This window comes from Argiope bruennichi, chromosome 6, assembly GCF_947563725.1.
Source record: "Argiope bruennichi chromosome 6, qqArgBrue1.1, whole genome shotgun sequence".
Taxonomy (NCBI): domain Eukaryota; kingdom Metazoa; phylum Arthropoda; class Arachnida; order Araneae; family Araneidae; genus Argiope; species Argiope bruennichi.
Window position 1 is genome coordinate 134,945,986 of NC_079156.1, and position 17,619 is coordinate 134,963,604.

At 27.2% G+C, this 17,619-nt stretch overlaps 1 protein-coding gene across 1 annotated transcript; it reads right to left on the reverse strand.

Annotated features, from left to right (window-relative positions):
• Positions 1-663: 663 nt before the first annotated feature.
• Positions 664-16,724, reverse strand: LOC129972661 (thioredoxin domain-containing protein 15-like). Its single transcript, XM_056086876.1, has 6 exons — positions 16,588-16,724; positions 12,896-12,990; positions 12,494-12,798; positions 8,106-8,317; positions 4,258-4,388; positions 664-2,538 (listed from the first exon to the last, which is right to left on the reverse strand). The coding sequence occupies exons 2-6, from the start codon at positions 12,957-12,959 to the stop codon at positions 2,312-2,314; spliced, it is 939 nt and encodes a 312-aa protein (XP_055942851.1). The 5' UTR covers positions 12,960-12,990; positions 16,588-16,724; the 3' UTR covers positions 664-2,311.
• Positions 16,725-17,619: the final 895 nt, after the last annotated feature.

Below are 17,619 nucleotides of genomic sequence, written 5' to 3' on the forward strand. Positions count from 1 at the left end.
TAAATTTTTTAAATAAATATTCTTATTCAAACAAAAATATTTTATTTAAAGAAATTTTTACATCCTGTAAGTATGCAAACGAAGTACAACAGAAAAAAGGTAATTTTCATTTTTTAACCTGTGAACTGTTTGCTCCAAATGGATTGTAACATCAAATGATAACAAAATATCATAATTTTCCTTTATGTTCTAAACATTCGGTACAGTGACATTTTCTGAACCAATAAGTATTTACAAAGCACTTCTTCATACACTTTTCTCAGTAACAAGAAAAAAATATTCAAATGAAGACAAAGTTAAGATATTTCTCTATTGAGGAAACAATTAAAAAAAGGAAAAAGTTGAGCCTCATTGCATCCATTAAATAATTCTAAATATGATTAAGCACATTTAGAAATAATTCATATACTTAAATAAAATATTCATTGGAGGTCTACTTCAAGTACAATCATTAAATTTGTCCTATAACTAACGAGATTCTTGGTATTTTGAATGTAGATGACAGGTTTATTAAAGGTCTATGCACAAGATGAAGTCTATTTCTCAGATTTCAGTGGATGTGTACTATATGTGGTAGTCTACTGAATCAATTACACCACATGCCCTTTCGACAGAATAGTTTTTCTGGTGACAATTGAGAAAAATAAAATGAAAAAATCACTATTTAAAACAAAATTTTAAATTTATTATTTATCTTCATAGAGCTCTTTTTTACAGCAAATAAACATATAGAAATATACATGACATCATCATTCATTAGTGATGGGTCACAGATAGCTCCCCATATGTTGTCAGCTTGAATTGTTATAAGAGGGATACAATATCAGGATGACAATGACTGATGTCATTAGATTGCAATGATTATAGCTTTTACAAGAAAAAGAAATTTATAGATATTGTATATATATTGTTAATTTCACATTGGTGATGAAATTAAAATAAACCATATATCATTTCATAACTTAGCAAGTACAGAAATCAAATATGATCAGAAGCCTACAATACTGCATGCCAGTGGTCATATATAAAAATTCTCAAAGTGAAGTTTAAAAAAAATAATAAATTAGAATAAAATAGCTTGAGCATGAAAGGTCATATTTAGTAGCAAGAAAATTTTTTATTCTATCAAAGGCTTTTGTCAAGCTTAAAATTTTTTTGATATTTAGATACAAAACTATTTTGAAGCTTTACAATGAACAAGCAAACAAAATTGGAATCCTAAATACACTACATATTAGAAAACAAAAATAAATAATGGTACACATACACACACAAAGCCTATCAAATATGTTCATTAATAAAACTGCAATTAAATAATTTTATTAAGATGATTTGGTTAATTATTTTTGTTTATACTAAAGTAGAGTTTATAATGGAATCAATACCATTAGAATTTCCAAATTGATGAATAGTTTAAAACTCTCTGGTCACATAGAATAAATTCCCTAACCCCAAAAATTGATGATGTTTAACAAACACCAACTATTTTTTTAAAAATCTACATAAATGCATTATATAGTAAAAATAGCAAATAAACTTTTTCAGAAAGGCAAAAAATGATATCAACACCAATGAAGACAGTAAGATATTACGAGTAGCCTTAAAATAATGATAGATAAAAAGTCCTACGACATTATATTTTTATACTCAAATCAAGATTAATTTCCACACATTAAGAGGGGAAGGGGGATTATACATAAAAAAAAGAAAAAAGAAAAAGAATGAAAAGTTTGCATAGTACTTACACAACTGAAACAAAACTCTGAATATGAAAAAGAGATCAGTAGAGAAAAAGCAAAAATGTATTATAGAAATAAAATTTTAAAATACAAAACAAACCACGTGAATTATTAAATTATAATGGCCAATATGCTTTATTATTTAAAATAATAACAAAGCAATAACTTATAGAACAAGATTCAAGTAATTAAACAGAACATATTAATATCTATTAAGTACATTTTAAAAGATTTAAATCACTTTCTCTAGAAAAACCACATTAAAATAAAATAGAAGCAATATAATACAAGAAAAAGTTTGTACCTCATAAGGGAAAAATTCACAACATATGATATTGTATGAATATTATTAACTGGGGGAAAAGATTAATAGATAATAACTTCACAATGGCTTGAAATAAACGTTTTTGGTTTTAATAAATTTATCATTTTAATTAAACAATCGTCAAGAAGATTTATAACAAAACATACAAAGTATCACAGACTTAACATGATTTCAACATGTGGTTAATGATTTCACCATAAAGTAAAAGATGCTTATTCACTGGAAAATTTTTCCAGACAGAAAGATTTTATTCTTCATGCTCATGCTGTGTTGCATTAGCTTCATACCAAGTGTTCCTGAAAAACTCAACTGTGCATTTACAAAAGGAAGATTTTGCAAAGCCAAAACAAAAACAACATAGAGTGAAAACCCATGCCAATATTAAAACATAATCTATTCTCTTAGTTAAAGTAGAAGGAACTGGGCCAATCATATCAGCTGATGTTACATTGAGAGTTCCGTTATGTGTTAAACCTGCAAATGTAAAATAAACGCTATAAAGCACTGTATAACATTCAAACAGAAGTGAAAAGACAATTGCACTAAACACATATAAAATTATAAACTAGTAGAAATATCATAAATAATATATCAAATAAAAAATGGTCCCAGTCAGCAGTTTAAATGTAGGCAGTATTCAACAATTAAGAGTTAAAATCATGGTTTCCAAAGTTGACATTGTGTCACTGTAGGAAGACTTTCTTTCCTCATTGGGGGGGGGGGGGCAAGATGTTAATAATTTTATTTACATTTCTAGTTCCATTTTATAGGGACAGACTTTTTTTTATCAAACATTTATCATAGAGAAATATATTTTCAAAATGATGATATAAATAATTTTTCATGGATTCAAGATCCACTTAATGCTATAGTTCTATCTGTATTTACTGCTGCTAATCTAGTTAACTTATCTAGTAAACATTCATTAAACAAAATTAAGTAACTTGAAACTAACTAGGCTGATTATTAATAAACAACAAATGCTCACTCCTAAGTGTTAAAGTGCAGTAAAATTTAAATCCATTTTTTTAATAAAGAAGAATTGATTCTAGTTTAATTCAACGATTTGAGAAACCATGTTATCATCAATAAGTTTATTTCAATGATTACTATGCATATTATTTTTTATTTATTTATTTATTATTATTTTTTTATCTAAGTTATGCACCATTTGGAGTTTCAGAGAGGATGTCTACGGAAAAAATCTAGATTCACCAAGGGTGCTGAGAATTAGAAAAATTGTGGGAATCACCGAATCAACAGATACTTTATTTATTTAGATATGTGCATTCTCAGAAATGTCACTTTAAACCTATATATTAAATAGGATTATTTCCAGGTTTTGGTCACCCACATAAAAAATATACAATACTTATCAACTAGAAAAATGTCATTTCCAATCTATGAGGATTGATTTCAAATCACCCAAGATCCCATTCCTTTATCCAGCTTTATCACCATATGTAAGATTTATCACAAATGAAAGGAACCAAGAATACTACATACATTTTAAAAATATTAATGTTTTTTAAGCATTTTGTTCTTTTTAATAATATTAGCAAAAATTTTGCTCCATTTGTCAACTCATATCTTTTTATGAATTTCAACCATTTATGTGATGAACCCTCTCTTACTACTTAAAGAAATCAATTTGATGTTTGAAACCTTAATATTTTTTTAATGTAAATAAGCAACAAATTTTATGCATATGTAACAATTCAACAGATTTTGATAATAAAAGTAAAAATTGTATTCAACTCTTAAGTAATTCAATATTTGTGCCTCACAGCAGAGCCCAGATTTTATCACCAATGTAATTTCATTACATATAACAGAGCTTGTCAATCTTGGTGCAATTTAAAAATCAATAAGTAAACTTGGAAGCTATTATAATTAACAATAATTCTTTAAAACATTAAGAACACATATAAAAAAAGAAAAACAGTCTAATACATTAATTTGTCAAAAATTAAATGAAAGAATATAAATCTTTCAATAATACATTTTTTAAATAAAAACAATTTTCAGTTAATTTGAACCACAAATAATATTCTTTAGGATAAATTATTTAAACTAGGTATATTGCCAATATGTTGATTAAAACAAAAATTTTTAACCTATTATATATACACATAGTAATAACAATACAAGCAATAAATTACTGACTGAAAAAGAAATACAAAGCATAATTACCTGTGAATTTGTTAATAAATTTAACAAACTGGTCTAAATTCAAAGCTGTCTCATTATATCTTGCAAATGGTTTGGAATTGTGGAACAGCATCACATTAGGAACAAATACCAATCCATATCGAACATAAAGGCTTTAAGAAGGGGGAAGAAAAAAAAAACCTCATGTAAGAACGATTAAAAAATAATAACTGTTTAAACAAATAACATCATTTAGTTATTTTGTTCCCATTCTCACAATAGTACTTCTTTTAAAGTGATATATATTAATTATATATTAAATAAAGTTTCAAGCCATTTCCAAAAATATCATAAATAGTAATTTGGTTTAATAATATTCCCTGTACATATATTATAGAAAATTTTAATCTGTTAATCTGAAGATATCTGGTACAGTGAGTGTACAGAGAAACAATTTAAAAGGCTTATTAATTAAGATGACATTTTATTCTACAAAAAGACATGAAACACATATATAATGAAACATGGCTGAAGCATACACAAGAACAGCACTTTTAGTAAATAGCAGCATACAAGCAACAAATCTGTAGTAAGCAATTGCAACAGACAAAACATTCAGAGAAAATGCAGCTACTTCTCTTTTCGCAGCTACTCCTAACTATATAACTCAATTGGTTACTCAGAATATGACTCAATGTTGTCTCCATATTTGACTGATTTCATTTTTGCCTCCCAGTTTTTTATAATTTCTGTAACAAGACAAAGAAGGTTCTTGAAAGACCATCTTAACCTGTATTCTAATGGACCTATTTATTATAGAGATTCTATTTTGTAATCAAATTTTTCCTTAAATGATCAGAAAGACTGAGGTCATTCATCTAATATATACTCATGATCCATCAGAGCTATCTCTGAAACTGTCTTTTTTTTACCGGGAAACTTACTAAATTGGGAAGCAACATTACAAATTTGTAAGACATGGAAGCATAGTTAATTAATAATAATTAATTGTCCTGAAGCATAATTAATTAATTTTCCTGAAATCTGTACCAAGACCTTCATTATGCTTTATAAGAAGTAAAATTAGAAGAAAATTTAATAAGTAATAGGATTTTTATAGTTTACAAATTATTAATGAATTTTATTATATAACATTAAATCTGAGACCTCCAAATATTTCAGCATTACTTTATCTTTATTAGTATGAACATTTTCCATTACTGTTCCAATAAAAAGAAAATAATGTAGTTGTTTTAATCATTTTAATTGGCTCCAAGCTACCATTTGCAATATTTAATTGAACTTATGTATCATTACAAATTATAAATAACAAATGATAAAATAAACTTTTAGTGATTTTCAGAAATCATTTGATAATGTAGTCACATCAAGGGGATTTTGTTTAGCATTTCATAAAATGTATTTACATTAAAAAAAAAAAAATGTATATATGTATATTTACAAGAAAAAAGTACTTTCATAAACATTATAAAAAAAATTATTTGATGCTGTCTAATTTTTCAAGAAGATAAGGAATTCAAAAAACATTCATTGCAAATTGATACTCTTATTTTTAAACAAAAATAAAATTGAGAAGAGAATTTTGTGCACTAAAATATTTTCAGAAAAGACTTCTTACTTTAAAAATATTAGACAAGAAAATATTCTTCACATCAGGTAATACCAGCAATATCAACTAAAAATAAATATCTTCATGTTTTTTTGTTTTGTTTTTTTTTGCAAATTCTTTAAACATATAATTATTAGAAGAGTGTCTTAATTACAAAAATGCATTTTGGATTTGATAAAGTTTCATTTTAAGAGGCTTATAACTTAACTAGTATAGAAATGCCAATTAGTAAAAACCATAATTTTTCATAAAATTATACCTTTCTTCCAAAGATAACTATAATGACATTCTTCATTCAGGTTTCTACTGATGGTAATTTCATTTTTATAAAATTATATTATGTTATTTCATTAGCCTAATGAAAAGAATTTTCTCACTATGTACAAGGATAATCAAAGTTCTAATTTTAAAATGTTTAAATTTAAGAACTCTAGTCAGAATGACTTAAAATTGTCAAATATATTTAATGGGATTTTGCTTTATAAAAGAATATATATACAATACTGTGCAAATTAATTGGGACAAACACAAAAATTTTCACAAATGTTGTTTAATTAGTATAGGTTAACTTACATGCATGGTATAGCAATCTAATACAAAATATGTCCTCTTCTAGCTTGAATGAGATCCTGTACACAGTTTGGCATGGATTCCACTAAATTAGAACATAAATTTTTGATCTCGTCAACATGAAACCAAACTTTTATAGCATTCTCAATCATTGTTTTCTTTGCCGAGCAGTCTACTTTACTCAAATGTCTCTTTACAATGCTCCACAAATTTTCAATGGGATTTACATCAGGAGAATTACCAGGCCAATCCAAAACCGCTATTTTCTGTTTTTGAAAAAAATTCGTTGTTAGCTTAGAAGTATGGCATGAAGCAAGATCTTGTTGAAAGCAACCAACACCATCAGTGAACGTTTGCATCAAAGGCACAATTTTACTTTCTATTAGAGATATGTATTGTTTAGAGTTCATCCTCCCTTCAACTGCCAGCTTCAACTGGTACTAAGCTGCCAGCTCCTCCAGAAGTAAAATAACCCCAAAACATCTGTTTCTGAGGGTGCTTAACTGTTTGAATAAGATGTTGTTCCCTGATGGGTTCTCCACTGTTTCGCCTGACAAATCTTGGTCAAAACTCCTGCACAAGAAAATGCGTTTCATCCCTGAATACAACCTTCTTCCAATCTCGTGCAGTCCAGGATTGAAATATCCTGGCCCAATCCAAACGTTTTTTCTTCACTGCAGGTGTTAATAACTCTTTTTGGATTGGTTTTCTTGCAAATCTCCCAGCTTCAATAAGCCTTCGTCGAACTGTCGATGAATCCATGCTCAAACCAGTAGCTAATAATTCTTTCTGAAGATCTCTACTTGTTTTGTAAGGATGCATTGTACTATTTTATACAAGAAATTTGTCTGTTTGAGGTGTGATCTTACATTTGCGTCAACATTTACTCTTTTGTTTTGGAGACACTGTCCCAAAATTCTTTTGCTGATTAATAATCCTAGAAACACTAGATTTTCCATCTCCAACTGCTGCAGCAATATCCCTCATAGTCATAGAAGTATGCTGACTAAGGGTAACAATTCTAGTTCTTTTTCTGGGAGTGATATCCATTTTTTAAATACACGTCAGGAGACAATTCACACAAAGCGATCACTTCTTACAGCAACTGAAGGGAAAAATTTTCAATATGTCCTGATCACGGGGTCAAACCGGTTTAGACTAGTCAAGGGCAGTCACACATTGTAAGAAAATGCAGTTGAAACCGTTTTCAGGCAGAAAATCTTCGAGAAAGGAACAATTTTCTTAAAAAATATGTTTGTCCCAATTAATTTGTACAGTACTGTATATTTATTTCAAAAACAGTGGACAATATATGTATACTTTTTAGGGAAATAAAAAAAAAAATTTCAATAATGAATGTTATATGTATATCTTATTGCTACTTAATAATGATACAATCATCTTTCCTTAACTGATTGTTTTACTTTGGCTGACAACATTCCTATGTTTTTAAAGTTCATTCAAAGCATTTTTCCTGCTCTATATAATGACCCTCAGGATACTAATTATTAATAATTTTTTGGGAAACCCCTAATCCCTTTACACCCTCCCCCCCCCCAAAAAAAAAAAAATGTTGCTTCAAATGTTCTCAGAAAATTTGGTCATTATGAGCAATAGTTTTGAATTCAGAAATAACTGAAACTTTAAATTATAAATATTCTATAAATTCAAAGACAACACAAGAACTTACTTTCCAGTTTCTATGACATCAACTGCATAAAAGGCTATATCAGGAAAAACACGAGGCAAGGCATTGAAATGGGGAGCCATTCTTGCAGAGAATACACACTGATTAGAGTAAAACAACACAACTACACAATCCCCAATTGTTGAGTTCTTGTTTGCAACTGGTGCCAATACTTTTAATAATGTACTACTGTTGGCTACTGTAACTGTTGGGACCTGAAGTAAGATATGTATTTATAAAACACTTAGTCTTGGTAAGATTAAAAAATTTTTTAAGGACATCAAGAATAAATTCACTCTAAAATTTAAAAAGAAAACAACCATGGAAATGAAATAAAAATGACATTAAAATAAAATTGCAAAAAATAAGCATTTCAGTTTTTTTTAAAAGTATTTCCTAAGTATAATTTAATATTTTTATAGAGGGCATACAAAAAAAAACAATCGAACAAAATGTAAATGTAGAACAAACATTTTTGTTTACTTACAGCAAACATTTCTACATTTTTGTTTACTTATAGCACTAAAATTATAAAATAAAAATATATCAATAAATTAAATTAGTTTGAAACATAAAAAGAAATCAAGCTCAAATAACCAAACTTATGTATAAATTTAAAAAGGCATTTCCATTTGCCTTATTTTCAATTGCTATATTCCGACTATTTTAAATGTTTTTTTAAGAATTAGTTTTTTTTTTAAATTTCTCTTTTTAAGTTTAGAATTTTAAATGCCTTTTAATTTAAGTATTAATTGAAAGTAACTTTTTTCATACATAAAAACTTTTAATACAAATATTTTTATCTACTTGCGGGAAAATGTACAAACATGTCGAAATATTTTTGTCAAAAAATCCCCAATGTGTTGCATACATCAGCAGGCAACTATCATGGAAGTTGTTAGTAATTTTTCGATTGAGACTGTTTATCAGAACACATTTTACAGGAGCACAATCTTATGTCAAAAATTAATTCATTTAGTAAGTATAAAATTTTTTCCGATTTCTATAGGTATGGAATTCTTTGTGTGTCCTCACTGCAAGTTACAGAGGACTGTTTTTGCACATGCATCTATGAACTGCTTGTGCAAGTTGGTTAAAAATCAAATCATGTATCTTCACACAATATGTTTGAAAAGAAAATGTGTAGAATGATACATGCTAAATAAAAATGTTACATTTTAAAATTCACTTAAAATGTCATTTAACCGCTTAACTGTTTTGCCTGTACGCCATATGTGCATCGATTTATCGAATTTGATAGTTGTAAGTAAAAAATAAACCATTCAAAATTAAAATTACTTCGATTATAATTCAATATTAAAATTACTTCGAATACATAAATAAGTCAAGCATTCAATGGATTTCCATTTGAATCAAAATAAGAAAATATTCCCAAAATAAAAGGTGTCATCTTATTAGATAGTAAAGGAAATAAAAAAGTTAGTGGTTAAATTCATATATAAGTAAGCCTATTCTAATTTTTAAAATGAAAAAAAAAATTATAAAATTAATAACAAAAATTAGTTGTATATTGATTAATAAGATTGGCTGTTAATACAAATAATAATAAATCAAAAGTAAAAAGAACATTTTTTATCCCATGCAGAAACCACAATCAAAGTTTGCAATACAAATAACCACAGAGCAGAATCGCAGCTTATGAAAGTGAATGATAATAATATTTTTATGCAAGAATTTTAATGAATAGTATTGAAGTAAATCAAAATTAATAAATGATAATAATTTAAATGTTGCCAGTAATTTTGCTACATATTGTCAACAAGAAAATGCAATACAAGTCTTTTTTTAAACAAAATTTTATAGAATTTTTCAAATATAATCTTCCTTTCTTCATATCATGAACAAAAGAAATCCACTTTACGACAAACAGGAAAGGCTATGTTTTCTGGCACAAGAGGCACATTTGATCACAATGTATTAAATAAAGTATATACAAAAATAGAAATAAAATAGGATAGAAATTTAAAAAAAAAAGATTAAAAAATGAGTTTCCAAAACTAATATATATTAGAAACAGAAAAAAATTTAGATGCAGGTTTTCTCTAATCAAGTCTCTTAAGGTCATGTTACTGCTCCAAACTGTTTAAGTCTACAGATACTAAAATATTGATATTCCATAAAAATATATTTTACTGATGAAATGCATTGGCAATGCAAACTAGTAGGAGGTTTTGAATTAAGTAAATGTTTGTGTGCAAGATGGAAACAGCCAATTCTGAAACAAATCAATAAGATAGTTCTTTTCCTGAAATATATGGAAATACCTTAAATGCCTGGTAGAAAAATGGAATGCATGAAATTTATTAGACTGCTATTTATCCCAAATGCATTTTTTTCACCATCAACTCTTGGTGGCATGTAGAACATTAGGTGCTTGTGTGTTAATAACATGCCACTTAGTTAAAATAGACTGAATTAGTAACAATTTTTGGCCATTAATTATTGGCATGTAATTAATATACAAACAGCAAACACTATTTAATGCGACAAAGTCTTCAAATATCAGCGTTGGATGATTGGTTATTCTACTCAAATACTTTTTAAAAAAAACTGAATGACTATGAATCCCTCAAAAAATGATGTTTGTTAGTTAAATAATTGAACTCTCAGCACATTTCAGCACTAAAAGATGGTTAAAAGGAAGATACTTAGTACTTTTGCAGCACTTTTCAAATCTGTAAATAAAATAAAATTGACCACCTTTCATATAGCTAAATAAATGACATATAGTCTTTGACCATTATAGCCTTTCTGATTATAGGTATATTCTTTCTGATACAAAATGAATTTCCAATGATAATGGCTGTTTTTACATGATATTCATCAGTAAAAACAGGTTTATACTAAAAAAAAAAAGTATAAATACTGTTGTTTTTATGTTTATGAACAATGCATTATATTGTTTATGAAATAAACTTTTAAATACTAAACTGGATATAATAGAATTTGGCAAGTGCACAAAAATATTAGTAAAACTTAATTTGATAACTTCCCAAGGTGGAAATTCATCAACTTTAACCAAGAATAGAAAATGATATTAAATAGATTCCTTATAAATATTAAATTAAATAATATTAAATAATAATATTATTAAATAAATTCCTTAAAATATCTCCGATTCTAAAGCCAAATGCCAGGTGAAGAAAAGCTACATCTGGGAAGATATCTTAAATGCTCCCATGTCAGATAGTAACATTGATTATGATGAGATAAGACAGAATGACAGCAGGCAGAAACAAGAAAGTATTTTCTTAATTTTCAAAATATAAGAAAATTAGATCTGTTGTTTCTTTAGTCCATCACTGACATTATTAATCCATGCAATCCCTTATTAACTATGATTTACTAAAGCATCCACTATGAAAAGCATGATAAAATCAGATAAGAGAGTAACTCTACATAAATTGATTAGGGATATAATAAATTAGTACAGTGGGAAGAGTGAAATTCAAATGGTATATTATATGTACCACCAGCTTGTATATACAATATTGCATGATAATATTTTAAGCTTGATTCCATCAGTCATTACAGTTTGAGCATAATGATTTCGACATCACACAGTTAAAGAAACAATATTACACAAGAATCATCATGTAAATAAAAGAAGAAAGTCGAAACTATGTTTTAGAATTAATGTCTAAAGAGAATAATTTATTATCACAGTATTTTCAATGAAATAATGCTAACAATTAAAATTTCATTGCAACATTGAAAACATTATAACAAATTGTGTTTAAAAAAATTGAATTCACAGAAATAAAACTAGCAATAGTGGAATGTTAATGCCTTGAATTTGAAAGTAATGCAAGAATAGATTTATGCAATAACATGCTTAACATTGTTGAAAAACATAATTTCAACTGCTTTTTAATTAAAAATCAAAATTTAGCAAAAAAAAAAAAAAAAAAAAAAATCCTATTTAATTGTGTACCTACTATCAAACAAGCAATTATGCATTTAATTTAATAGTTTTAGATTAAATGGTCAGCCTTGTAGAGTACTGGATTTCATAATTCATACAACTTCATTTATTTACATGATTTTAATATCACACAATTTATGCAACATGTATCAACTTAAAAATATTAACATACTAAAATACAAAGGTATAGTATGTGTAATGCCTTTAACACATTGCATGCAGAAAACATACTTTCATGTTTATTATAATTTGAACAATATATACTAAATATATATTGTTACCTGACCCACTGCAGCATGGGTCAGGTAACAATATATATTTAGTAGATTTTTACTGAAGAGTGAACTACATGTGTAAGTTCACATTGAAATGTAATGTGAAATCGGATGCAATATGTTAAAGAAAAGGTTTTTTTGAGATTCAAAATATATATATATATACAAACTTCATTTTCAGGTAGTACTCTAGGTGTACATTCTACTTTCATTTTACTCTTTGTGTCAGTTGCATTAGAAGTTGAATTGGTTTCTGTTGCTTGCACAGTGTTATTTTCGGTATTTAATAATTCAAAGTTTTCATAGAGACTTGAAGTATTTGGATCTATGCCATAGACTGCAGAGAGCTTTTGGTGATCATTGTCATATGGAACACGAGTTTCAATTTCATCTGATGTAACAATGCTGGCATTTTTGGCATTTTCAATAGGTCTATCAGTCAGATGAGAACTAAATTCAACAGTGACATCTGCCTCTGTGAAAAATTAAAATAAATAAAGATAAAAATTACAGCAAATAGAATTGAAAATTATTCGAAGTTAAATAATATCGGGTTCAAATTTGGAAGTTACCTTCTTCATCACCAGCAACAGCTACAAGAACCAATATGAAGCATAACGCTTTAAAACATTCCATTATGTCATTAATAAGATATCCGTTTTAATACCTAAAAATACAAAAGCTTAAAAGAGTTAGGAAAATAAATAATAAAACTTACATGAATTTAATAACACAATATTTAGACAATACTAGATGGAATTTCTTTCATTTACTCACTTTCTTAAGCTGCTCTTAAAAAAACTCGTTTTTATATATATTAGCTAAGTATAAAGATACTTTCAGAACTAATATCCTTAAAGTAAAAATGAATTATATATAAATTATATTAAAGCAAACATTTTATATTTGAAAGTTTTTAAAATTAAGCACATCAGTTCAACAAAACAATTTTTAAAACTAGGCACAGAAGCTTATTTTTTCATGTTGTTAGTGTTTTGATGTATATACGATGCTAAAATTTGACTGAATATTGAAGGCAATATCTTGAAAGATAAATACTTCAAATATCTATATATTTTCACTTAATAAGAATGGCAACAATAAGGATAAAATAACCTTTTAATACATCGATCTTTAATACATAAAATTAGTTGATAAAAAAATTATTATTTAAGAACTTGGCACAAAACTTTTACTGAGGCTCTTTCTTATGCTTAATGGTATTAGCAAGTAAAGGAAATGAGGAAAATCTTTTGTGTGATTTGGATTTCTATAGAATACAACTTATTTCAGAAATTCAAATTTAATTATATTATTAATTTTAAAAAACAAAATCATCTGAATCCAATCAATCACTTCTGCATGCCTTATTTACGATGCTGATAGTGATACAGAAAAGAAAAAAATTTAAATATAAACAAAAATAAAAAATATACTAAAACATTTTTTTTGTGTTTATTTTACAGTTTCAATAATATTTAAATTATCAAAAACTATTAAATTATTAAAAAAGCATATTTTTGCAAAGAGTTAATTAACACTAGATATAAGAAAATAAGGAAATAAAATTTAACAGAAGATCAAACATTACAGAATTTGCAATTAAGTATCTTTCTAACTATAACCAGGAGAGTTGGGGGGAAATGGCTCAGTGGACTTTTATTATTGAAATTCCCTTGATATAACTGTCCCCTCAAAGGAATGCAATTGATTAAAAGGCAAAATCCCAAAAGTTAGATGAAACAATGAGAGGTGGAAAACATGTAAAAATATGAATTAGTTAATGTACAGAAAAAAATTATAAAAACTATATCCAAAATGAGTTTTTTATTCATTTCAAAACATTTATAAAAGTATGAAAATTTGCGTATGATTTCCAAAAAAAAGTATGATTATAATTTTCCAAAAGACACTTTAATAAGTATATTCTTCTTCCAGAGCAGAACAGCCCCTTTCAGACCTTGGCTGCCTAAACCATGCACACTTTCCAGCGCTTTCTATCCTGCACAACTCCTTCCCAATTCTTTACCCTCAGAATACTCAGGCCTCTTTCCACATCATCCAGACATCTAGTTGGAGGTCTTCCTCTGGCCTAGGATTCCACAGGATTTTTAAAAGTGGATATTTTGAGGGTGCTGTTTTCAGGGCTTCTCCAGATATGGCCAAGCCATCTTAACCTATTGTTCTGGATAACCAGTGTTATCTGTTGTTACCTATAGAGTTTGTATAATTCAGAGTTGAATCTAGTTTGCCGAGATCCTCTCTCTAGTACTGGAAGAAGTATATTGTCCAGGATAAATTTAAATATATATAGGACAACAAACATGAGGGGAAAACCAGTATTTTATTGTAAACATATCTCACTAGCTTATTTTAGAAATATTTCTTTAACAGTCATTGAACCTTCGTGGTATAACTCAAACACATTACTTTTTTTATACATTTTTTATTGACATGATTGAATATTCACAGTCACAAGCAGTTTCATTTTGTGTACAAGATTCAAATATGGCTGAAATTTTTGAGACCTGGTACTTACTTTTTAAGATGAATATTTTGTCTAAAATTTGACAGCATTGCCAGATATTTTCATTGCAATTTAAATTTAACACTAGCAATTACCTTGGACTTAATTTTTAAACATAAACATTTTATTTTGCTAAAAACTTCTGCCCTGGTGTTCCTTGTTGCTGAATTAATGTTATGCAGAGATTTCTATCCATTTTAACCTTAGGATAGTTCCTTTTTTTATACAATTTATTTCCAGATTTCTTAAAAATTGAAAAAGATAAAAAGATCTATAAAAAAAAAGCAGAAAACCACAAATTCATGGAAGAATCACATCCTGTCTTTAACACATATCGATTTTTAACTGATTATAAATTAGTTATTTAATTAAAATGAAACTTTCATTAAAAACTCTTTAATGCTTGATAGTATTTAAAAATAATATATGAAGATAATTTATTCCGTAATGTTGATTTAATTTTACTGTGTACTACTGTTTAGCTATTTCAATTTTATTCCTATTAATTATGTTAGATTATTATTTTATTTTTTAAGCAGCTCCCCAAAAATATTTACACATCCCTGTCATACGGAATTACTTAATCATGTTTTTTCTTATAAGCACACGACTGAAGAAACTCAGAACTATCTTCCATGTAATAAGAAGTCAAACAGATTAATTCTGTGCAGGTATTAAATTATCAGTGTTCAATATTATAATCTTAACAATGAGAAATCTGCTAATAGAAAACTGTAAAACTGCAAGAAAAAAAGTGTAAATGTCTGAAACAGAGAATTAAATCCATATGTTAATGCAATAAAATTATTATATTAAATTAGATGTTTTATACATTTGATAATTTTGGTTTCAAAATGCATAACTTACTCTATTTCAGATTTCATAGCAGATGTAATGTTGATACTTCAATAGAACGGTTTACTTTAGCTTAGTTTGAATAATTTATCTTCCGAGATACTTTTTAATATAACAGTACTAAATAATAGTTCATATTTTATAAACAAATTTTATAGATAATCTTATTTGAATAGTTGACAGTGGTAGCTAAAACATTCTTTAATGTAGTTTAATAAATATATATATATATATTATAAATTCTACTTATATAATCCTTAGAAGTTGATATATGAAAAAAAAATTTTTTGAAAGAATAATATATCAGAACAACACTAAGAGATTTGATTAACTAATTATAAAATTTTCAAGCAACATTTTTAATATTCCATCAGTCGCACCTTATCTGACATATACACGATTATTCCTTTTTTCGATAACTAGATGATGCTATGTCTGAGAGAAAACTATTTTTTGCTATCTTAATAGTTTATTTTGGGGAAAAAAATTTATTATTTTTGTTTGTGTCTATTTAAAATTGTGCTTGTATATTTACTACTATTCTATTACAAAGCTATATTAATTACTCTTGTTAATAATACGTATTAGTGTATCTGCTGGATACAGCACAACCACATTTGTTTGGGGGAGAGAAAAAAATGCGAACTAATGGAGTGTTAAAAGGATACTACGTAAGGAAATACCTGAAAAAGCTTTGCTAGCAATATTACGACAAGGGAAGATAACAGCTAGAATTATAAATATAAAAGCAATATTTTGAAACATGAGCTAAATTTTAAATCATATTAAAATATATATATATAATAATGTTAAAAACAGCAAAATATTTTAAGAAATTTCGTACATTTCTTTAAAACAGATATATAACAGAATATTGCATACCTTGCAAAAAACGGGTAGTTAAAATAATTAAATAACGCACTATAATCAACGCTATAACAGACGAAAAATCAACACAGAATACAAAATCTCAACCTTCTTTCGGTTTCAAAACATAACATTGTCCGAAACGATTCCAATCATACATTGTGAATATTGAAATACATCTTAGGAAAAAGGACAATAAAATAATTACCGTAGAAATTTGATTTATAGAGAAGAAATTTTAAGAGATTCCAAAAAAAAGTTAGAAAGAATTTACTTCCTTTTTTTAATATCCAAAGAAAGGACACAAAGATACTACAAAAATTTATTAACCTCACATATATATTTAATAACTTCAATCACTCTTTAATTTACTTAATAAAAGGTATGACTTTTAAATCCAGTTTACTAAGGGAGTACCCTAATGAAATCAAATATATATATAAAATTATTTAATACTGATAATGAGACCATAGAATGGGACTGAGTTACTAGTAGCAATCTCGGTGTAAATCTTGTCATTTTTTGAAAACTGTTTCATTATTGAAAAAATAGCACTGGAACTTTCCCCCAATAATGAAAGATAAATGAAATAATCGGTTAAGAATCAGTTAATCTGCTCATAGAGTGCCAATGAATTTCAATGGTTGACTGAATTGTGTACTTTATGGATTCAATGTAGAGTTGTTGTTTTTTTAAATTCAATTCTTGTCATTGTTTCATCATTGAATGTGCTGCTACAAGTGTGTGGCTTTTTATTTTGTGTGTGTGTGTGTCTATTCTATTTACCAGACTCCTGTAGGTAAATGTGACTCCCCCTCTTTCTTTCTTTTTTTTTTTTTTTTACCACTCACGTATAGGAAGTGGCGCTTCCTTTATTTTGACGAAACATGGTATTGTGGAAACGGAGGAATACAATGAAAGGTCAATCAGAGATTCCAGAAGGATAAATATCTTTCTGAAAGATATTTCAGAAGAAGATAAGGCTAGAACCACCATTTCTCTCAGGGCCAGGAATATCAGATTTATTATAGATACAGTACATCGTGG